Source organism: Ambystoma mexicanum, chromosome 10 (assembly GCF_040938575.1).
Source record: "Ambystoma mexicanum isolate Mex_15411 chromosome 10, UKY_AmexF1_1, whole genome shotgun sequence".
Taxonomy (NCBI): domain Eukaryota; kingdom Metazoa; phylum Chordata; class Amphibia; order Caudata; family Ambystomatidae; genus Ambystoma; species Ambystoma mexicanum.
In genome coordinates this window covers 896,376,722-896,401,367 of record NC_090932.1, presented here as the reverse complement: position 1 = coordinate 896,401,367, position 24,646 = coordinate 896,376,722, and the positions used below count along the sequence as shown (strand labels likewise).

At 50.6% G+C, this 24,646-nt stretch overlaps 1 protein-coding gene across 1 annotated transcript in view; it reads right to left on the bottom strand.

The window, feature by feature from the left end:
* Nucleotides 1-24,646, bottom strand: part of LAMP3 (lysosomal associated membrane protein 3) — a 329,224-nt gene that overhangs the window by 136,577 nt on the left and 168,001 nt on the right. Inside the window, exon 2 of the mRNA XM_069618651.1 lies at nucleotides 9,117-9,799. Coding sequence (XP_069474752.1) covers nucleotides 9,117-9,799 — 683 coding nt within the window. The remainder of the gene's footprint in view (nucleotides 1-9,116; nucleotides 9,800-24,646) is intronic.

Genomic DNA, 24,646 nt, shown 5'->3' with positions numbered 1-24,646 from the left:
TTAAATTCAGGAGACTAGTAGAGTTGCAATTACTTTTTCCAAGATTTTGCTGATAAACGGGAGGTTCGTAATGGGCTGGTAGTTAGCCAGGTCATCTGGTTTTGTGATGTATTTTTCAAAAGAGGTTATATGAGACCAGTCTTAAGTGTGTCTAGGAATGGCCCTTCAGTGAGTGAGGCATTAATGATGCTGAGGAGTGGACTGAACACCGTGCCCTTCAATGGTTTATTGAGGGAGGCCGGGATGATATGGTTAGAGTAGGTTAGGGGGAGGCAAGTATTTTTAGGAGGTCCGGAGGAGAGAGAGAAAAGAAATCAGTCCAGAGGTGCAGTGTGGAACTGGAAGTCTTTTATCAATGATTGCACTACGAAGACGTTATATATGATGGTATCAAGTGAAATATTATTAAATACACATTTCTTCTTCAGTGCAAAGTCTACCTTTGTGTCTACTGGCTCCAGTGGAGCCATGTCCTTTGCCACCATTGAAGGGTTCCCTACGTGACTGAGAACCAACAAATCAACATGGATGACATCTGGCAGTACACCCTCGGATCACTTTGCAGAAACTTGTTTAGAAAATCATTTTGTAACCAACAGCTTTATTATATCATTCCATTCTCTTCTTAATATGCTATTGAGCACCTACACAACACACTCAAAGCTTTTTGGTGTTGTGTATTTTTTCAGGTTCTGGAGACTGATTCTCTCACACCTTCACGGAGAGTGACATTAACAGTCACAGAAGGAACTTAAATGACCAGGTAACAGTCCCAAAAATGTGGTCATAAACAAATCATAGAATGAAGCACTAACGATTGACATACATAGCCAATATGACAGGCATTACTCACCGTAATAGCATTTCTGATGCTTGTATCTGCTTAGATTCACATGCTGTGCATAAAGTCTGATATCAAGTGGTAATCGCAGAGTACTGCATCTTTCTTTCGAAGATCGAAAGGGGACGTCGGCATGGGTGTGACTGCAACAATATCCCTAACCTGACGTGTAGTGTACCCAAAATCCCTCACTTGTGGTCCCTCAGATTGTTTTTTTTTACAATGAATGTAAACACATTTGAGAGCTCTCTACTTGATCTCTCCCCTGATTTTGAGATGAAGTGTTACTCAAATCTTTCAAATCAGTGCATGAAAGATCTAACAAGCCACGAAGACGGGATAGTGGATAGATAATGATTACTAATGGTTCTAATCTATGTAACAAGGGCATTTAATTGTCTAGTGGCTCCTTTAGTTAGATACCCCTGAAGAATGTTCTGTATTGGTTGAGATGGGAACAGAAACATGACATGTCGGGTTTAAGAGACAAGAATTGATAAACTTGTCGGAAATTACACATACAGAATCTACTGGTCAAGTTCTGAATTGTAATAAATGAGCTCACTCGAAGTGTAACTAATCAGAACCAAATAGAATGTTTGAACAACCTAAATAGCACCCTACCTAAAGGTCCTTTATTTTCACAAACATTGTTTTTCATTTAGTACAGTGTTAAACACTGACTCCTAAAGTGAATGATGGTGAAAGTATGATTCAGTATCATGTTAAAACAGTGAATCAAATAGTTATTGATGGTGAAGGCAATCACGGGTGTTGTGCAAATAAATACTTTTAGTATATGTTTTTCAAACCTGGTTAAATTTATATATATATATTGGTTCTCCCTAATCAGGAGAGACAATTGATTTTGAATTGAAGGTATTTACGAAGAGAGAGTTGGAGGTATTGAGGACCCAGGCCCCAGAAGGCCTTGTGGACAATGTAGAGGGTCTTGAACTTAATCCTTCTAGCCACTGGGAGCCAATCCAGAGATTTCAGTGCTGGAGAGATACGATCCCTGGGCTTGAGGCCAAGGACAAGTCTTGCAGTCCTGTTCTGGATGAGCTGCAGAGGCAGAGAGTAGAAGCAGGCAGATTTGGAAAGAGGCTGTTGCAGTAGTACAGCCTAGAGAGAACCAGAGCTCTAGAGACAATGATCTTCTGTGGGAAGGAGAGGAAAGGAAGAATACCTCTGAGGAGGTGCAGTTGGTAGTTTGACTTCTTAGAGACGTCAGAGATGTGAGGAGAAAAGGAGAGTGTGGAGCCAAAGATGACCCAGAGGTTCTTAGTCTCACAGGTGGGAGCAGGAAGAGGGCCAAAGGAGACCAGCCAGAAAGTGACAGGAAAGGAGGGTGCAGGAGTGCCAATGAGGAGAGTCTCTGACTTACTGGCATTAAGGGAGAGATTGTTGGCGGCACACCACTCCTGGATAGCAGACAGACAGAGATGAGAGAAGGAGAAGAGGTGGCAAAGGGGAGCCTGAAAATGAGTTGAGTGTCATCCGCATAGCAATGTAAGTTGGAGCAGGGAGCGGCAATGCGGTGGGTGAGAGGTGCCAGGTATTGGTTGAACAGCCAGGGAGAGAGGTTAGACCCCTGGGAACACAACAGGTAGAGAGTGAGATAAAGGAAAGGAAGGACCCAAGTTGGACCTGGATGGGCCGATCAGAGAGGAAGGAGGGCAGCCAGGCCAGGGCCTGATCGTGATACCCATGTTAGCATGGAGATGATTGAGAAGGATGTCATGATTGGCATGTCAAAGGCAGAAGAGAGATTGAGTAAGATGAGGACAGAGGGCTGATTAGAATCAAGGTTAGAGAGTAGGTCTTGATGAATGTTCAGGAGAGCAATTTCCATGCTTCTGGCTGCTCTGAAGCCAGATTGATCGTCATGGAGCCAACCAACAGATTCAGTGTGAGGATTAAACTGGGAGATGGCCAGCTTTTCCAGGAGTTTGCCCAGGAAAGGAGTCATAGAGATCAGGTGATAGTTAGCCGGTTGAGGAGGCTGGGACTCACTCAATAGTGATCCTCTAGATCTGGTTTGGAGAGGACCTAAGTGAATTTGGTCCGGGGCATCTGGGATACCTAGAGGCTTCCCACATACTTGCTGGAGTTGGGGAGCCTTTACGAGACACTGCGCCTTTAACACACACCCTGTGAGGGGTGCACCAGCTGAAAATGACCCTGGTGAGGCAGTGGTGATGACGCACAGCATACACGCAAACTCAGAGGAGCTGCTGATATTGAGGGGACCTGAAATGCTGCTGCATGGAGGAAGAATGGGCATAGGTGAATATTACTAAAGTCAATATGCCGGTGTGACAGAGTATTCCAGACTGAAGGAATCGAACTCCGGCACACCTAAGCCCCTATCGCATAAAGGAGAGCCCATGAACACCGTGCACAAATAATCAGGGAAGGGGAGACATGTGTTGGTGACTTTTGCCTTATTGATGGGAACCCCACACCGTCTTGAAGATGGGTGCGCAGGGTGCTACTCAGCCACTGGAGCAGCAAAACACAGACTGAGGTGGGTTCTGCCTCTGGGTTCCCAGTGAGAGAGAACAGGACCAGCATGGCTACTGCCCGAGCACAGGTGTCGGAGCTGGAGATGAGGGTGCGGATACTGGAACATTGCGCGGAGGACTCCGAGGGGAGATCGAGAAGGTATAACATAAGGATCCTGGGACTGCCAGAGGGTGAGGAAGGTGGGGACCCAACTGCAAATGTTGAAAACCTAAGCCTGCAGGAGGTGGGCCCGGGGACGCTTACCCACGTTTTCACTGTTGAAAGGGCACATAGATCACTGGCCTGAAGACAGCCACCGGAAGCCCCGCCGAGACCAGTGATAGCTAGGATTATGAACTATAAAGATAAAGAGCGGATCTTAGCCTTCTCGAGAGCGGGGGGTAGCATAATGCGGGTATCGGCAAAGCTAGCTATCTACCTGGATTACACAATGATGGTGCAAAAGCAGAGGGCAATGTTCGGCCCCACGAAAGAACGGCTGAGGAGAGCGACTGTACGGTACATGCTACCTTTCCCAGCGAAACTTAAAGTGATCCATGGCGGCCAGACCCACTTTTTCAAAGGACACAGAGGCTGAACATTCTTGGATTGACGTCCAGGGGATTGCGCAGCTCCCGGAACGAAAGAACAATGCTCATGATTGCTGAACAGGATAAGGGGGCAATGTTGTTGGTTACTTATAAGGTTACTGGACATACATGAGACGCTTGGGATGGGAGAAGATGTTTGGAAACTTGGGAATCACAGCGCCAAGGGTGCATGGGGTGCCCACATGGACTGCTGGGACGCCACTTTGTTTTTTGATGGGAGTTTTGAGGCATCTGCTGCGTGTCTCCCGGGTGAGGAGGGGGAGGCCAGAAAGCTGTGGGGCCTGCGCACGCGTTACGCTGCAGGGCTGCTGTTTGGTTGGTTGGGGTATGGCGGGGACCGGACACCATTCCCAGTGAGCTCGACTACACCTGCCACTGGGGGTGGGGGGTCTGTTCCAGTTTAAATTGTTGGTACATTGAGGAAGGGCTGAATTGGCATGTTCAGGCGACATGTAGAGACAGCAGCGAGTATGGCGGACTCTGTTTATATTTCTGGTGGCGGGTGGGGGTATGGAGGAGGCTGATAAAGGCGAGTAGGTCCATCTTTGGTACGGATCAGGGGGAACGAAGTGGCCGGGCAGACATGACAAGCTTATTGAGGTGCCAGTGGGAGGCATTGTGGCTGGATGAGGTTGAAACCGATGGCTAGTGACTTTAACATAGTCTCTTCGAATGTGAGAGGGCTTAATAGCTTTGTTAAGAGGTCGAGGGTGAAGACCTATTTGAAAAGGAAGAGAGTGTACGTGGCGCTGTTACAACTAACTGCGGCCAGCAAGAGGCGATAGGGAAGAAATGGAGGGGAGTGATGTAAGGTTCTCCTTTCTCGAGGTATGCCAGGGGTGTGTTGATCTGGATGGCATCTGGGGTCCCCTTTCAGCTGACAGAATTTAGACGTGACGATGAAGGCAGAATGGCACCGATACATGGGTTTATTGAAAACAGAAAAGTGTGTTTTATGAACACTTACGCACCTAACACGGATGACACTTTTCTTCAGGTCTCTCTACTCTAAGGTGGCTGGGTTTCGGGTTGCAACGTGGGTGTGGGGAGGAGATTTTAATTGCATGCTAAACCCCCTGGTGGACAGGTCAGACGACAAGTATCGGAAACTCTCCCTTCCCGCAAAAGCCCTGGGCACCTTGTTGAGTGATTTGGGACTGGTAGACATATGGAGGGGTATTCATGGTGAGGATCGGGGTATTCTCATTATGCTGCACCCTCTGGTGTGTGCACAGGCCTGGACTATATGTTCACAGGTCAAGACACAATGGGAGAATTTGTGGCAGCAGACTACATCATCAGGGTACCATTGGACCATACACCACTACTTGCCACCTGGCAGTGACGCTCCCCGAGGCCGCCGGCCCCGACCTGGCACCTCCGTTTTGAGGCCCTACAGGACAGACTGTTTAGAGATTATCTGGGGGAAAAGATTGGGGAATATTTTTACCTAAATAGTAGCATTGTTGAGGAGGGGAGCACTCTGTGGGATGCCTTCAAGGTAGTTATCAGGGGGTAGCTATTGGGGGATCTTCAAAAAGAGAAACTGGGGACCCTGGAGCGAATTGAGGCCCAAATAGAGTCTCTGTAGAGGGATCCAAGGGGGAGGGGTGGAGAGAAGTTGGGAAGCCTGGTAACGCTGCAGCAGGATTGTATCAGGGAGTGGGAACGACTTGGCAAATTTGATTATGTGAGGTACACTTAGAGAAGGCACGCAGAAGGGGACAAACACAGCAGGCTGCTAGAGTGGCTGTGCAAGAGGGAGGAACGCAGGGCAACAATTAGCGCTATATGGGAAGAGGCTGGGAATAAGGTGACCACCCAGCATGAGATAAACAAAGTATTCTCCAGGTACTACCACACTTTGTACTCTGCCGGAGGGACTGCCAATGAGAGGGGAATCTGGGCCGTCTTGGAAGAAATAGGGCTACCTCGCTTGGGCGAGGATAGGGCGGATATGCTGGATGCTCCGATCACAACTGAGGAGATAGATCATGGTTGTTAAACAGTCATTGCCAACATGTAAAACCACTGTACCAGACAGACTGCCGCCGGAGTTTTATAAATCTTATGCTGAAGTACTAGCACCGAAGCTACATGCGACATACGAAGAGGCGTGGGAAACGGCTGGCTGCCTCAGAGTATGCCAGAATCTATAATTGTACCACCACTCAAATTGGAGAAGCCCCCCTGTGACTGTAGCTCTTATAGGCATATGTCTATGATCAACCAAGATGATCAAATACTTACAACCTTATTGGCAAATAGATTAAAGGCGGTAATTGGACACCTGATACACACTGATCAGTCAGGGTATGTGCCTGGCAGGAGCCAGATGGCTGCGGGTTGACTGCACAGTGGCCTTGCTAGTCTTGCTGCATGCCGTGCTGAAGCAGTTCAGAATTGGTGGACGGTTCTGTAGGTGGGGGGAGCTGTTGTACATGCAACCCCAGGCGAGGTTGCGGACTGGGCGACAAACATCAGAGGAATGGGATCTGCATAGAGGCACCAAACAGGGGTGCCCACTGTCCCTAATGCTCTCCATTTTGGCGTTGGAACCATTGGCCATCTTCTTGCGTAAACAGTATGAGGAGGCTGGTATAATGGTGGCCGGAACCGGGCAATTAGTTTCGATGTATGCAGACGGCATGCTGATCTATGTACACTCTGGATGTGATATACCAGTTTGGGGAACTCTCAGGGATCTGCGTTAGCAGAGTAAAGCCCTGCCTGTTCCCACTTGCAGCGCTGGAGGAGCTGGATAATGACGCCCTACCTGATCTCGGGTTACAATGGCAATCCAACACATTTCGGTATCTAGGGGTGGATGTGAGACAAGATGATGCTGCAGCCCACAAGCACAACACACAGACAACACACAGACGGTCTTACAGGGTGTCCACAGGTCAATGTGTGGCATGGCTGTAATAGGGGACCTGCTGGTAGATGGAAGATAGGTAGACTTTGAAACACTCATGGAATGCACTGGTATTCATAGGGGACAGTATTTGATGAACCAAACCCTGGCCAATAACGCCCTAAGTCGATGGGCCAATTTCAGAGAAAGTATTGAGGGGGATGGGGTGCTCGACGCACTGTACGATGTGGCAGAAAGAGACACACTGATTCAAGGCTGTATGAGTTGATGCTGTCCACGAGGGACGCGCTAGGACAAAAAGTGTGTGAGAGATGGGAGGTTGATGTGGGACAGACATTCACTGACGCTGAATGGATGCAAGCACTGGTTTACACCAGGCGAGTGTCGAGAAATTCTAGATTTAAGCTCACCCAACTGTATATCTTGCATAGAGCCTACTTGACTCCCCACGGAATCATGACATTTAGGGGGGCAGGCGTTCTGAGATGCCCCAGGTGTGAGCATGAAGCGGCAAACTTTTTCCACATGTTCTGGGCCTGGCCGGTTGTTGAGTGGTTATGGCAAGTTGTGGTGGCTACGGCGACGAGTGGTGGGATCGTGATGCAGGACTGGCCCCCAGAGGTGTTCCTGCTGGGTCTGTAACCTGGGAGAGTTGGAAAAGCGAGACACATTGCTAGCATGGCAGACCTTATGTGCATATTGGCCAAATGATGCATAGCTATGGTTTCGAAGGCACCAGAGGGCCTGCGAGCTGAAGCCTGGCAGTGTGACCTGGTGAAATGGGGCTGGCCGAATCTACAGCCTAGCACAGAGTAGCGCAGAGGGGGCCTGGGGATGGGTGTGATGATGTGAATGCCTGGGAGGCTCTGGTGCAGACGTTGTTCCCTCTGTCGGATGCGCTCCCTCCATCCCTACGTCCTTGGCTATATTGGGAGGCTGGCACAACCATATGCAGATCTTTGGGGTAACGAGAGTGAGGTGCTAAAAGGAGGACCAGGAGGTGGGGGAAAGGCAAACTCCTGTGTACATTGGTGAAATAGACATCCAGTCACACTTGAGGATTAATGGTGCTGCCGAGGGAAGCTTTCGACTGGGATACCTGACCTTCATGATAAGTTGTTTGGATCAGAAATCAGAGGGCTGACGACTGTCGTGAGCCTGTTAGAGGGGCAGCTAAATGAAATGTTTGTGGGGGGGTTGGAGGGGTGGGCGGTAGGAGAAGGGATGGAGGGTAAGCTCCAGCCCCATAACAGCTGGTGGGCTGAAATGTTGGCCCACGGTCGGCATACCAGTCTGGGGTGTACTGGCGATATTGAAATTTGAGCAATCCCGCCCTGCACAGGTCGGGGCCCGGCCCTGTGATATCAGAATAGGTGATTTCGGGAGATTGACAATTTTGTGACTTTTTCAAAAATAGGAAGTTGGGACACAAGGTCAGCATACCAGTCTGGGGTGTATTGCCGATAGTGAAATTTGACAAACCCCACTCATTCACCCTGCACAGGGGTGGAGTGGGGTCCGGCCCTGTGCTCTCAGTATAGGCAAATTTGGGAGATTGCTGATTTTGCCATTTGTCAAAATGTTATGACACAATAAAACATACACGATGCTACAGCAAACCCCCACGTGCATGTCAGCTACAGATCCGTGAAATGCCGTTGGTACTGCTAGCATAGTAATGATCGACTTTTCAGATATGGCTTGCAGTCTCACACATGGGTTTCTGTTAATTCTCTTCCACCTGAATGTTTCATGTAGCCAAAACGTGTCCTGACATAGCCTCCAAGAGGATTCAGTGATCTATGGCACACTCTTATAGACTAAGAACATAGCTCAGTGGGTTGAATTCACAAAGCAAAGAAATGTGTAACCGACAGATTACAGGTTTGACTCTATGCCAAACCATCATCCTACCAAGATCAATGAAATTCGAACTACAAGGTTAGAAACCACTAACACCACATTTTCAAGCACCAACAAACAATTCAAATGGTCCACTGTATGACATTGCATGGTGTAAGCTTCATGTCCTACTCTTGGGTGAGTGACTGTAAGAACGGCTTCTGTGAATACTTTTTCAGAATGGGAAAAACATTGTGAAAAACGTACGCACATTTTCCAGCCACACAATTAGCAGTATTTTAAGAATAAATATATGTTTGCCAAAAACAAAGTTACATATAATTCTAATTACACGTGAAGGGACAAAATTATCACTTCAATTAAAAATATATAAAGGCATGTTATTAATCAAAGTTTCCTTCAGTAAAAAACGTACCTTATTGGTGTGAATAATTATTTCTATTCCCATTAGCGCCATAATGCAGTTAGCGCCCTTGTCGGAGACAGAGTAGTTTCCAGTTGCAGGAGGTGAGGGTTCAGGAGAGTAGGTAGGGGTTGGTATGACAGTCGGCACAGTGACAGGATGGGTGGTATTTGTCGTAGTATGTGTTGTTGAGTTGGATGGTTGAGTTGTAGTGTAGTTGCTAGGAATTGTTGTGGTACTGTTAGCTGATGATGTTGTTGTGTTGACTTGTGGAGTAGATGTTACTGTTGAATGAGCTGTTGTCTGGTTGCTGAGAACTGTGGTGGTTATGTTAGCTGATGGAGTTGTTGTGTTGACTTGTGGAGTAGATGTTACTGTTGAATGAGCTGTTGTCTGGTTGCTGGGAACTGTGGTGGTTCTGTTAGCTGATGGAGTTGTTGTGTTGACTTGTGGAGATGTTACTGTTGAATGAGCTGTTGTCTGGTTGCTGGGAACTGTGGTGGTTCTGTTAGCTGATGGTGTTGTTGTGTTGACTTGTGGGTTGGGAATTACTGTTACTTTAGCTGTCGTATGGGCTGTAGGCTGTATGGGGAGTGTTGTTGTGGTAGTTGTTGCTGCGCCGGTTCCTTCATCTGAGCTGATTGATTCAATTTCTGGTAACTCTCCAACACCTGCTGCTTTACAGTTTAAGAACACTACAAACAAAGACAAAATAATCATCTTAAAACACATACCTTTATATTTAGACATGAAAACAGCAATGCCATGTCATTTTATGCCATTAGTTCCTTTATTAAACTTGTTACATCATTAACCAGATTATTATATAGGGCCCCCGGGGAATGTTTCCAGACTATCAATGCCGTGGGGCCCTGACACCTGTCTGTTATGGCACATTCCCCCAATAAGATGGCATTATGAAAAACAGGGGAGCAGAGCTGTCATTGTTGAGACACTCCCGTTTGCTTAAATGTACATTTATTTATTGGTGCATAACGCCAGACTCGTTAAGCTTCTGTAATAAAGTCTCTTATTAGTCACACGGGACACACAGACCAGCTGTGGAGACTGATGTTGTTCCAGGTATGCTTTATTGACATAGTATATACAGTTCCAGTTACTCTCGGGTATATACAGTAGATTGATGACAGGACATGGACAGGGATGGATAGATACAGTACACACGAAGGAGAGGACCCACCGGCCATCCACTCACACCAGCTCAGGCCCCCAACTGACTCACTCAGAACATTCATACACTGATGCACTCAACATTCTCCTGGCTGCATAATACATCACATTCTGTTGGCAATCACTCCAGGCCAGTGACAATGTACAGGACCATATATAACATCTCCCTTTCATACCAGATTCAACCACAACATAACAGCTTCCAAGGGCCAGACTGACCACTGAACCCGTTTTGAAGGTGAGCTCCATTGCTGGACTGGCCTAGAGGCAGCTCTGAAGATTTTATGGTGGGCCTCCACACAAAGGGCCTCTTTTGTATGGGCTTCCTAGTTTTCTGCTCCTCCTACCTTCTGTCCCATAAACACCATCCCCGTCCTTCCATCTCCCCACATGGCGATCTAAGGTAAAGAATGTGTTGTAAGCTTCCAGTATGTTACTCCCCAATCTTAACAAATGTTATCACCGTTTTTAGTTATTTTTAGCTACAGATGGAAAATGTGCTCTAGGACTCTACTTATATGGATTGGTCTTGCTCAATGCATCCGCTGGCATAGTGTAATATGGGGTCAATTTTCAAAAACATTTCCAGTGAAACGTTTGGTTCCCAGTCCACCCCTGGCGACCGTCTTCCCCAGAGATATCTTTCAGTGTAAATAAACGCAGTTTTCTTGTAATTTGATCTTGAAGCTATCAGAGGGATCGTCAGTGAAATTCCCTGAGGCACACAAGCTACTAGTGCTAGAATGCATAAACTCCACTGGCCAGGTACACAACATGCACTAAATCGGCCCAGGCATAACAAATGAATGCGAGACCCCTCCCTATCCTGCTGTCCAACACTCTTTCTCCCAGCCCCTCACTGTGACACTATACATGTGACCAGATCTGTTGACTAATCACTGCTCCACTTAGCACAAATTCTGAATTCCATGTGCACGCCCTATGCACACTTTACATTTGCACATTACTTTCCAGTAGCATACTTTGCAGTCTTCCATAATGCTCCACATTTGGCTCATGTTGCAGGTTTACACTTCAGCATGCTCTTCACTGTACACTTTGGAATTGCAAATTCCACAACCCTTCAGTTAGAGGAATGCTTACATTTCCATAATACTCTACATGACTCACAGTGCAACGTTGCATTTCCATATATGACCTGATTTGGCACACTTTGGAAGTGCCATAATGCTCTGGACATAACGCCCAATCTGCCAAGGTTTTACCATAGGCCCTCCCTATGTGTGACATTCTTATGCTGGTCTAAGTTGCTTTTTTCCATTAAAATGTATCTGACAAGATTAACGTTTTGGAGGGTTGGGCATGCAGCTCTAACATTAGAAATAAGCACCCTTTGAAAGCTATGAACAACTACATACTTTGCAATTTTTCATTATTAATGTTGCATCTGCAATGCTTTGCAGTTTTCCGAAATGCAATTCCAAGCATGCATCATCATAGTTTCAATATTCACAATTTGCATTTGCAAATCTAATACCCATTCTTCTTTATTTGGCATACTTCATAATTGTCTATATGTCCGGCTTTACACATTTTGCAAATTGGAATTCCCAAGGCCATTTTATGATACAGACTGAAGAGAGAGCAGGTGCAAATTAAGGGGGTAATTCATAGAATTCAGCGCACAAGCGCCAAAATCCATTTCCGCGCACAGCGTATTCATGGATTTCAACATCCATAACCAGCATGCAGCCCCCCAACCACGAAAACGTCTGTAAAACTCCCCACGCACCCCTGCGAATACACGTACCCCGCTGCGCGGGAAGTTTAAAACGCGATTGGCTTGTGCGAGTGGGGTACGTGTATTTCTGGGATGCGCGGGAAGTTACACATGCAATTGGCCCTGTGCGAGCGGGGTACGTGTATTTTGGGGGTGCGCGGGAAGTTACACATGCGATTGGCCCTGTGTGAGCGGGGTATGTGTATTTCTGGGGTGCGCAGGAACTTCCACATGCGATTCGCCATGTGCGAGCGGGGTACGTGTATTTCGGGGTGCGCGGGAAGTTTCACACGCGATTGGCCTTGTGCGAGCGGGGCACGTGCATTTCGGGGGTGTGCGGGAAGTTTCACACGCGATTGGCCCTGTGCGAGCGGGGTACATGTATTTCTGGGGTGCGCAGGAACTTCCACACGCGATTGGACTTGTGCGAGCGGGGTACGTGTATTTCTGGGGTGCGTGGGAAGTTTCACACGCGATTGGCCCTGTGCAAGTGGGGTACGTGTATTTCGGGGGTTCGCCGGAAGTTACACACGCGATTGGCCCTGTGCGAGCGGGGTACGTGTATTTCTGGGGTGCGCAGGAACTTCCACACGCGATTGGCCTTGTGTGAGCGGGGTACGTGTATTTCTGAGGTGCGCGGGAAGTTTTACACGCGATTGGCCTTGTGTGAGCAGGTGGTACGTGTATTACGGGTGTGCCCCAACAAATTGGCAGTGTGTGTCCTCCCAGGTGTGCCCTCTCCCCCTTCCACAGGGCCTGCAGGCAGACCCCAACACAGGGGTACACACTGAACCCCTGGCCATGCCCCACAGATAGCCCATCCACCCTGGCGAAGCCCCACAGCCAGCCCACATGTCACCACGCACAAGTGAGCACTGACTCATGTCCCCCAGGACCCCCATCCACCCAGCAGTGAGGGGCACCTGCCAGCAGGCCCCTACTCATGTCCCCCAGCATTCCCAACCACCCAGCAGTGAGGGTCAGGCCCCGACTCATATCCCCCAGCACCCCCATCCACCCAGCAGTGAGGGGCACCTGCCAGCAGGCCCTGACTCATGTCCCCCAGCACCCCCATCCACCCAGCATTGAGGGTCAGGCCCCGACTCATGTCCCCCAGCACCCCCGTCCACCCAGCAGTGAGGGGCACCTGCCTGCAGGCCCCGACACATGTCCCCAAGCACCCCCATCCACCCAGCAGTGAGGGGCACCTGCCAGCAGGCCCCGTCTCATGTCCCCCAGCACCCCCATCCACCCAGCATTGAGGGTCAGGCCGACTTATGTTTCCCAGCACCCCCATCCACCCAGCAGTGAGGGGCACCTGCCAGCACGCCACGACTCATGTCCCCCAGAACCCCCATCCACCCAGCAGTGTGGGGCACCTGCCAGCAGGCCCCGACTCATGTCCCCCAGCACCCCCATCCACCCAGCAGTGAGGGGCACCTGCCAGCATGCCCCGACTCATGTCCCCCAGCACCCTCATCCACCCAGCATTGAGGGTCAGGCCCTGACTCATGTCCCCCAGCACCTCCATCGACCCAGCATTGAGGGTCAGGCCCTGACTTATGTCCCCCAGCACCTCCATCCACCCAGCAGTGAGGGTCAGGCCCTGACTCATGTCCCCCAGCACCCCCATCCACCCAGCAGTGAGGGGCACCTGCCAGCAGGCCCCGACTCATGTCCCCCAGCATTGAGGGTCAGGCCCGACTCATGTCCCCCAGCACCCCCATCCACCCAGCAATGAGGGTCAGGCCCTGACTCATGTCCCCCAGCACCCCATCCACCCAGCAGTGAGGGTCAGGCCCCGACTCATGTCCCCCAGCACCCCCATCCACCCAGCAGTGAGGGGCACCTGCCAGCAGGCCCCTACTCATGTCCCCCAGGGCCCCCATCCACCCAGCATTGAGGGTCAGGCCCAGACTCATGTCCCCCTGCAACACGACAGGAAGCTGCACAATCATGGGCCTCATGTGCACCAAAATACCACAGCACGCCACCCCAGTCTTGACATGCAATGATTTCACCAATCCACCCCACACCGACATGCTTATGTCAGGACACGAATCAAAAGTCAACCATGTACATCAACACATGTCTGTCTCACACACACACACTGTTTGCCATAGATCGTGTAAACCCACATATTGACATGCATGAACCCAATGAGCGATTCCCACACATGGAATTAAAATATCAAAATGTATTATGAACAAAATGTAATGAAATGAAAGTAAAAAAAAAATACAAACATGAAACGAAATGCATGTTCAAAAATATTAAAAAGGAAATGTAGATCCAATCCAAAGAAATCCTAAAGAAAAATGGTCCAAAATCTCTGTCCACCAAAAAAAATCCAAAGGAAACGTAAAAATCAAATTCCATTGCTCCATGGTGAAATCGAAAGAAATGTACACATTAATCCAATGTCCAACTATGTACAAGCAATTTTCAAAGGGTCCATGAGCCCAACAAAAGAACTGAAACCTATCAAAGAAACTACCTAAGAAATAACTATATACAAAAGTGTGGGGCATAGTCCAATTACCCCAAAATAAAGCAAAACGAAAATGAAACTTAACACTAAAAACTATTTACAAAGGCGGCGGGCTAGTCTGACGGCTCACTTTCCGATGTCCCGGGCCAGGGCATCATCGAACTCCTGCTCAATGTCCTTGAGGCGGTCCTCTTTCATGGCCCCGAGGGTTCGCAGGGACGATGCCATGTTGGACTCCACCTCCCTGCGAATAGCCCCGAGGCACTCGGCCCACCTCAGTGCCCTCCGCATAGAGTTCTCCGCCCTGACCATTGTGAGCCGTGCCTCTTCCGCCAGCCACCGCTCCGCACCTATGGCCTGGCCCAACTGCTGCCACACAGAAGACACTTCCAATCCTGGGTCCTCCTGCCCTCTGGCCGATGCCTGCCCCTCCGATGTTGATGGCCCCGATCCATCATCGCTCCCACCTTGTTGCTGCTGCTGTGCCTGTACCCTGGCTCTTGCTGTCTGCACGTCCTCCTCCGGCTGGGGTGCAGTTGTTGTGGTGGCCACCCCTGCTGGACGTCCGACTCCCGACTGTGGCAGGGATGTGTCCTCCACCAGCCTGGCCGCTGGGTCAGAGGCAGCTCCACAGGGTACCCAGGTGATGCATGGGTGGGAAGATGGCATGGAGGACGACTGGCGCATAGGGGGTTCAGGTGCGGAGGGGGTCGGAATAAGGTCCAGCATTCAGAGGAATCCAGCCCTGGTGACCCGTCAGTGTAGGTCAATGCGGTCAACGAGGCATCCGAGATGACGTGCAGTGTCTTCACTAAAACACTGCAGGTCACCTTGTATGCCCCGTTGACGCAACGCCATCCCAGCCAGGACAGGCTCAACCCGGTCCCGGATTGCCACGTCCGCAGGGAGAGGAAGGCCAGTTGTTGTGCGCTCATCCCCTCCCTGAAAACGGGTCTGAACGTAGGCATCCCTGCTGGTGCAGGATGATGCAGTCACAGGATCGGGGACAGAATTTCACACAGGCACCTCTGCGGCGGCCTGTGCTGCCTCCTGTCCCTGCACTGCACCACTAGCACCAGTGGAATCCCCACCTCCAGACCCCGTGTGTGTCCCTTCCACGGCCTCCTCCTTCACCAAACACCCCACCAACCTGGATGACTCCATGCTATCTTCCTCCGTCTGACCCTGTGGGGTCTCAGCTGCTGTAACGCTCACCTGATTCCCACGGAGGCGCGGTCTGTAACATGAAACGTGATGTGCAGGATTCGGTTGGCTTCTGGGGTCGAACCTCTCCGCACTGTGTGTCGGACTCGAAGGGTGAGGTTTCTGCAGGTGAAATAATATGGGGGTTAAAGGTCTGGGTTGTGAATGTCCCTATCTCTCTCCTCCCAGCCTGACTGTTGAGCCCCCCTCCCAGGTCAACGTGCTCACCTTAGATAGGTGAATGCTGGGCTCTCCATCTGCGTCTAGTGCAGGGTGCCGTTGCCAGTTCCTTCACTGGTGAAACGTTGGCCTCTTGACTTCAGAGGATGGGTACCGTCGTTGTCTGCACGACCGGTAAGTTTCTGGACACCTTTAGTCTTTATAGTCTTTTTATGCGTGGCGGTGACGCGCCTGGACTTGCGTAAGTGTGGCAAGCGCTCTTACTGTCTCTTTCTTTGTCTTTGCAGACGACGATGCAGAATGAAGAAATCCGGAATTCGCCGCGTGCCGGTAAGTGTAACACTGCTGTTGTCTATGAAGATGCAGCGTGAAGAATCCGGAATGCACAGCGTGCCGGTAAGTAGAATAATGCTGTTTATCTTTGCAGGTGAAGATGCAGCGTGAAGAAGCCGGAATGCACAGCGTGCCAGTAAGTATGATAATGCTGTTTATCTTTGCCGGCGAAGGTGCAGCATGAGACACGGCCGCTGCCGATGGATCAGGTAAGTAAGCACTGCGTGTTAAAGTTCGTTCTGCTAACCTGTTGTTTCTGGTCTTTTGCAGGTGCTGATGTTGATCGGGTACAGGAATGGTAAGTATAATTCTTGCAGGTTCAGGATCCAAAGATGAAAGGCTGGAACAGACTCGGTGAGCGTTCTGCTGCAGATGCAGAATAACGCGAAGCACGTTTCATCAATCGGGTGTGGTTTAAATAGCCTAGGAGTGATGAGGCGTCTCCTTCCACGGCCCCGCCTTGGTAAGAAAAGAATTCCTGCTTCCAGAAGAGTTCCAGTGCTGTATCCAGGAGTGGAGCTGCCCCACCCAGGTAATAAAGTAGTCCCAGTTCACCGAGGACTTCTAAGAGTCTGGTAAGTAAGCAGCATGGTCTGCCGCAGGTAAGTCCACCCAAGCACCTTCACACCAATGATGAGCCCGGCGCTTCCAGTGCCGGGACCTATGCTTCTGATGAGCCTGGTGCCACCGGCGCCAGGACAAGGTCCAAAAGGTCCCTGTGGGGACCGGCTGGTGCCTAGGATCAGGGTTAGGGGCCTGCTTCCAAGGACGTTGGGCTGGTCCTGACTCCTTGGAAGCAGTGATCATGACAGCTGCCCCTTTGTGGTCTCAGCTGCCCCTTCTGCTGCCGAGGAGTCCACCTCTGACCTTCGCCTCTTGTATATACCCTCGGCAGCTGCGGCCTGGGATGCGGCACCAGACTCCTCACTCCCCGACGAGATGACAACGTGGGAGGGGAGCCGGGCCTTGCGTCTCCGGCTAGTGGTGCGATCCCTGCCGCTTTGCTCCACAGCACCCTATCTGCCCTCAGTTGATGCTGCAGACAGGGAGAGATAGAACACAGGCATCAGGGCACTGTACAATGGACTGATAGACACATGAAAGTTGCACATGAGTGGCAGTGTAAAACTACAGACATGGCATCACACTCCCCAACACACATGTCATTTCAACTCACACACATGAGCAAATCAACAGGAATATTGCACCAGGCAGCACCATCCATACACAAACAACAGCACGAGCAGCCGAAGGTGAGCCTGACGTCACATGAAACAAGGGGAGTGCACAACACATGCACACATGCCACCAGACTTACATGCATGTGTACATCTCCACCAACTGTCGCAGTTATGAGATCCCCATCCATGTCACATCTCGCATTCAGCCTTCTACATGTCAGTGTCACACGCATCCATGTTGCATCACAGTTGCACACTTGTCAAATACACCCACATACACATGTGCACAGTGCAGATACATGCAGCATGAACCAGCATCCATGTGCAACACCACAACCATGCCACAGTACATACTCATAATTCATTACATGTGTGCACCCACACATACATTTGCACAGCATGCTTACCAACACATACACCATCGATGTGTCTCACACTTGATAGGAATCACATGTGGCAGGTTCATGTCCCCGTACATACGCAGCCATACATGTCCCTACAAAGACATATGTGCAACCTGCACACTAATGGCACACCACAACACGCACAGCGTCCGATCAGTATGCATGTACACTTACCGCTCGACTCCAGACGAGTCTGCCCCTCAAGGACCTGGACGTGGAGCGCTGGGCGTATGCGTTCCAGGACCCTCATCTGGTTGTCGGTCAGGTGGACCCGGCACCCCTTGGCATCCGCTGCCTTCAAGAGGCGCTGGGCCTTGTTGAGGGTCCTGGACCTGAAGTCCTCCCAGTGCTTCCGGACATGTTTGATCTCGCGGACTGCCACCCCCTCCTCGTTGATGGCAGTCACGATGACCATCCAGATCCTCTTCTGTCCTTCATTGTCGGCGTACAAACTTCCAAAGAGGGCATCATACTGCCCCAGGACTTGCTCCACCAGGACACCAACTTCCCTGGCACTGGAGCTGGTGGCCCTCAGCCTGGGGGTTGCCAGTGGTGCCAGATGGTGTAGTGTCCGACATGGCAACCCCAGAGGCAGGTGTGGGTGGGCAACTGGGTCCTGGGGCTGGGCTGTGGAGCGATGATATCCCCGTCAGGAGTCTTCAGTTCCAGCAGGGGTGGTCACAGCAACTGCACCCCTGGCTGACGTGCAGGCACCAAATAGCAGGGAACGTGGGCAGCAGCGAGGCAGGCAGCAGCAGATGGCAGGTGGGAGCGTGCTCGGGGCTCATGGGGCAGGAATATGGCCTTCTGGGCAGGAGCGTGGTCTTCCGTGTGTTGTTGCGTGGCCAGCTTGATACGGAGTGATTTGGCATGTGATAAAAGTGCACGTCAGCGTGAAATTGGAGGAAAGGCCCTTAGCGCGTAAGTGACGTTACGCGTGCGGGCGTTCCCCACAACACGGGTGCATAGTGAATCAGCACGTGAGAAAACTGCACGTCACCGTGCTATTGGAGGAAAGGGCCCTAGCGCGTAAGTGACGTTGCACGTGTGGGCTGGCTTAAAAGGTACGAGTATGATGCTATTTTCTTGTACGTGCTTTTTGTGGAGAGCGAGCGGATGATTCTTGTACTTCTTGTCGGTTCACACGCGATTACTTCACAACGTTTCCAGTTCATACTCCCTGTTTCCTCAGACTGCGTTCTCTTCTTCTTTTGGCGGGGGTGTTGCCAACGTGCAGACGCGCGTCTTTTTCACGTTCTTTTTCAAGGCAGACGGTGAGTTGCGCACATATTTTCCAACTGTGGTTGCCCCTATTTGTCGCGTACCCCTTCAGAGGTCATTGTAGGCTGCATGTAACACGCGTACGCTTATATTTGTGTTTCTGGGTGCCACAGCGTAGTGCGGGTTCATTTTTCCACGCACGTAGTCTACCAGGGGTTGCATGCACGTGTACTTTTGTTTTTGGGGTGCCCGTGCGTTGCGTGACCCGTCATCTTTCCCCAGGGGTCACAGACAGCCTTGCTAGAGCACTAGGGTACGAATTCATCTAGTACCTTACGCCTTTCACTCCAATTGCCCAGGACAATTGTTTACTGCAACTCCCATACGCACAACAACATCAGTGCCATGGTTGGGAGGCGACCAAGCAGTAAGGGAGGCAAAGGTGGCCGAACTCAAAGAGGTTGGCGTGGTGGGCGCGCCAGGGTACATGGCCAAGATTTGCAGGGTGCCCCTAGAGCCCAGTGGGTGGGGGACCAATCGGGGCCACCTATGCCCCCCAAAGGTTGTGGGAAATATAGCTGACACCATCCCAGCTCAGCCCTTGTTGAACCGGCCCATTTTGTCAACTGAACCGGCACAGGATGACTCCCAGGCTGACTTCCAGGTCACCAAGTCTAAGCCACATGTGGCGGTGAAAGTTCCTGTCACCAGGCCACGTGGATCTGGGGCAGCAATGTCATCTGCTGCCCCAAGTAGCCAGGGTGAGGAGGCTGCAGGGGCAGCTGCGGCTCAATCCACCCCAGCTCCGAGTCTCCCAGCCGGGACAGTGTCGGTCCAAGTCCATCACACCGACATTGGCACTGCCAACATCACCCTGCAGCCAATGCCTTCACCAAGACATTTGGTCATTGTGCCTCTACGGGCTTCAAGTACCCAGTCCACCTGCTCTTCTGCCCCTACTGACCAGAGCGGCGTAAGCCACTCAGGATCCACACCACCTTCCAAGAAGAAGAAGGGTGCTCTTGCACTACATGCTGGAACCCCAGACACGGCTACACACTCCGGCACGTCAAGGAAGCCTAGCTTCAATGATGCCGAACTTGATGCACTTGTGGCCTATGTGTTGGCACATAGCCGCAAAATGGTGGTGACTGCAGGCTGCAAGACTACGCCTGCTCAACGTAGGACCCAATGGCAGACCATCGCGGACCACATTAGTGCCCTTGGATTTGTGAGGCGCACAGCTGATGATTGCTACAAGCGGTGGAATGACCTGAAACGCAGAGCAAAGAGCAAGCTGGCTTCCAATCATGCCTCTACTCTGGTGACTGGCGGTGGGTCTCCACCAGAGGACGACCAACTCACTGAACATGAGTCTGTTGCTGGAACCTTTGTCACAGAGGAACAGATCCAAGGCGTGAGAGACCTACTAGATTATGAAGCATTGTCCGGTGAGTGCCCATGCATGTGTGTGTAATCCATGTGTATGTTGCTTGGGTGATGTGTTCTGATTGAGTGCCAGGTGAGGGTGTGTACTCATGAGTGGTATGGGTCACCCATGTGCTTCCTCCAAACCATTCACCGGCCTTGGATTTGGGTATGACAGTATCCCTTCTGACCACAGTAGCCAATAGCACCACATTACTGCAGTTGCCCTTGAACTGTCACCTTGCAACAATATTGTTCAAAATGTTCAGTGTTCATCCAGCCTGATTGGTTCAATCCTCCCATTTTACAACACATTTGCCGACATATGTGACATGCTTCTGTCATAGATTACACCCCACAATGGCCCACATTTATTACCTTGTTATGGGAATGATTTGACCATTCAGGCTGATTGAGTAAGGGCCTGCTCACATTAATTTTTGGGCCCTGTTTGAATGTGGAACATGACTGTTGTCTCCTGTCATGTTGAAATGACCAACCATTGATGTATCAATCTGCCTGCCATCACTGTAGAATTGACTGCATATTTTGTCACACTATTTTGCATTTTTCATCTCATCATGTCCATCTCACATGGATGGGTGACAGTACTCATTCACTAACATATGGCTGTACTTGTCAAATGTACCATGGCTATGCTACGTGCCATCTGTGTGCTGGCATGTGTCATGTATGTGCATTGGACATGCCACTCACAGGCTAATGTGTGATGCCAGTGCTATCCAGCATGCAGCAAATCTGTTGCTTTTCCATCTTGGAGTCCTCAGTGTCTGCTTTTTGTCTCCCCTTCCAACTCATTGACAGTGCTTGCATGCCAGGGTTATAGTCATGTGGGACATGTGTAATTCATGTACTGGATCTCTGGCTTGTCAGGCCTATGTGTGTGCTATGGTGCTCATGCCTGTTTCCATTTGTTGTCTTTCATGTTTTTGCAGGTGATGACGCACTTGATGCTGTTGAGGTGGAGGAGATGGTGCAAACCCAGGAGGAATCTCAGCCACAACCTGGCACAAGTGGAGGACGTGGGGTGCTAGTGGGTGAAAACCCAATCCTCCTGCAGACCATACTGTCCACGGGTGTCTCTGGGTGCACCTCCCCAGGTGCTTAATCGGACAGCGAGACATATGTGTCGTCGCAGGTGAGTGTTTCTGGCAGGGGTGCTGTTCTGTCCAACCAAACTGCACCAGGGGTAGACCCCCTATGGGGATGTCAGTGTTGGTAACTCCGCCTTTGGCGGTTACAGATGCAGGGTCACACTCCACAACATTAGCTCCTGTTCCTGGGCCAGCAGATCAAAGAGGGAATGCAGTCCTGCAGCCTCAGGCAGTGTCAGCACAGCAAGGTGCAGATCGCCTTGCCCCAAAAAGGTGTGGTGCCTGTCGACGCGGTGGCAGTGTGCCACCAGGCAATACTGTACGGGAAAACTCCATGTACAGTATAGCAGCACAACTGGGAGCATCGTGTGAAATGATGGCTCAGGCAATGGATAGGGTGGCCACTTCCATTCTCCCCCCTGAAAGGCAGATGGAGCTTCAACAGCAGGCAACAGACTCCATTTGCCAATCACACAGGGAGGACATGTTGGTGCCCAACAGGGTCCGACGGGCTGCACTGAAGACTCTGCGCAAAGCCATATCTGTAGAGTCACAGGGCCACAGGGAAGCCCACGCAAGTGGGTGTTGGGGTGCATCCTGTCCTCGAACCTCCTGGGTGGCCTCCCTCCCGCTGGTCCACACATGGGCATTTTTGATTTTTGTATTTTTTTTTTAACAGTGTGTTGCCTTGTGTGTCTCCCATGGGCATCCACTGTGTATTCCAGCTGGGCACATGCAGGCTTGTCCTGTCTTTGGGTTAGATTCTTGGGTTCCTGACACACACACCCCTCCTGCTTCCCCTTTCCATGGGCTTGCAAAGGGTGTAACCAAGTGACAGTAACTTACACAGTGACATTGGGCTCCCATGAGCTGTGTGGGCAGTCTGTAGTCAAAACTGTGTGTACATCCCTAGTGGGGATTGTTGTTGGATTGAACACAGCATGGTGTATTGATATGTGCTTGTGCATCCATGTCTTTCTCCTTATTCACATGTACCTTCTTCATGTCTTCACAAGGCCGTCTCCTTTGCAGATGCAGTTCATGTTGTATGCAGTACACTGACACATTTGCCTGACAGCAACACAATGAAGTTGGAAGGGGTGGATGTACTGGCTTAGTCAGGTTGTGAGACTTGCACTACTTTGATTTTGTACTATCATATTTTGCCACTGTTTCATCCTGTTTTGCTGTTTTGTGTTGCTGGTAAGTATTTGTTCATGTGTGCTGTTTCTTATTGATTACTGGGAGCACATAGTCTGTGGCCTATTTAAATTTGGGACAGTGCACTTTGTGACACTTGTGTCATGTGTTGTGCATTCATTTGGTTGCTTTCACGTTGCATGACATGCCATGGTGTGTTGGGTAGCTGAGATGGGCAAGGGTTGGGTGACATGGCCCTATTTTCATGTTGTATTTTGCAAGGGGGTAGTCGTTCATGCTGCATGAATGTGTGTCTTTTTGTGACACAGCATTGGTTGTCTTTAAGTAGGTAGGGATGCACACAATGTAACACTTCCATTTGACCAATCTCAGGTTGGTATGGTTGTGAAAGTTGACTGTCCCTTATGTCATCATCATTGTCAGCTGGTATGTGCCAGGGCTGTGTGCACTCCACAGAGGTAGGATTTTAGGTGAAGTAATTAGCCACCAGCTGGGTACGGGCTGCCTCCCCACATGCCCTTTCACCTCCCATGCGCAACGGGCGTGCATGTGGTTGGGGATGTGGGGGCACCACCATGTCCCCCCGCAGGCCCCGTGGGTTGCAAAGTTGTGCAGGACACATGCTGCCACTATGATCCTGCACACTACTGGGGGCGCGTATAGCAGCTGCCCACCAGAGCGGTCAAGGGAGCGAAAGTGTGACTTGAGCATTCCGAATGTGCACTCCACTATGCCCCGGGTTGCAATATGGGCTGTGTTGTATCTTACCTCAGGTGGTGTGGTGGGGTTCCGAAATGGCGTCATCATTTGGGTGCTCAGAGGGTAGGCACTGTCCCCTGGGGAGGTGATGATGGGTATCATTAGTGGGGTTGTCACATTACTCAGTATCTGACATGCATGCATGTGCAGAGGCATTTATACTCACCAATCAGCCATGTATCACCATGCCGCCCAGCTTCTAGGTCCCTGTTTAGGGGTGACATTCTGAAAATGAAACTATCATGGGTGGACCCTGGATAGTTGGCATATACTGAGGTGATGATTCCCTTGGCATCACATATTACCTGCACGTTGATGGAATGCCAGTGCTTGCGGTTTCTATAGATGTGCTCAGTTGCCCTGGGAGGACGTAGAGCCACATGGGTGCAATCAATGGCACCTAGCACTTTGGGGAAGTGTGCCACCCCGTAAAAGTCCTGGACGGCAGCCTGCCTTTCTGCAGGTGTTCTGGGCATGTATATGTGCCTGCGGACTGAGGAGCGTGCAGTCATGATGGCCAACACCTGGTGTAGGCAGCATGACTGAGTGGCCTGTGACACCCACCTCACTATGGCACTTGTCCGCTGAAATGAACAAGTAGCCAAGAAGTGCAGTACATTGAGCACCTTTTCCAAGGGGCTCAGTGCTTGGGAGCACAGGGTGGGTGATGTGAGGTCATCCTCCCACTCACTCACCAGGTCGAGTATTATTTGTGGTGGAAACCTGTACCTCCCATTCACCTGGTCATCAGGCATCCCAAAAAGTCTGGTCCTGGGTGAAAAAATGCGGGGCCTGGCTATCCTCCTCCTCCTGCGGTGTCCCACGACCACTGCTGCGAGGAACGGTATATTCATCGTAGCGTCTGAGCTTGTTTGCGTGCACTTTTATGCTACGTGTTTCCGGATTAGCGCGACTTTTTTGGCGCACGCGTTTGCCCTGTTCGATTCCATGAATCCGTGTTGTAGGCGCGCGTGTGGATGTTGCGAGCATTTACCTCCTGTACTTCCCCCGTAACGCCCACATTTTCACGCATTGTTCCCCATTCGGCGTGTTACGCCCCGTGTCTGCCCACTTTTGTTGTGTGTGCTGCGCTTTGTGCGATTTCGCTGTGCGTGTAGCGCACGCCGTTTAATG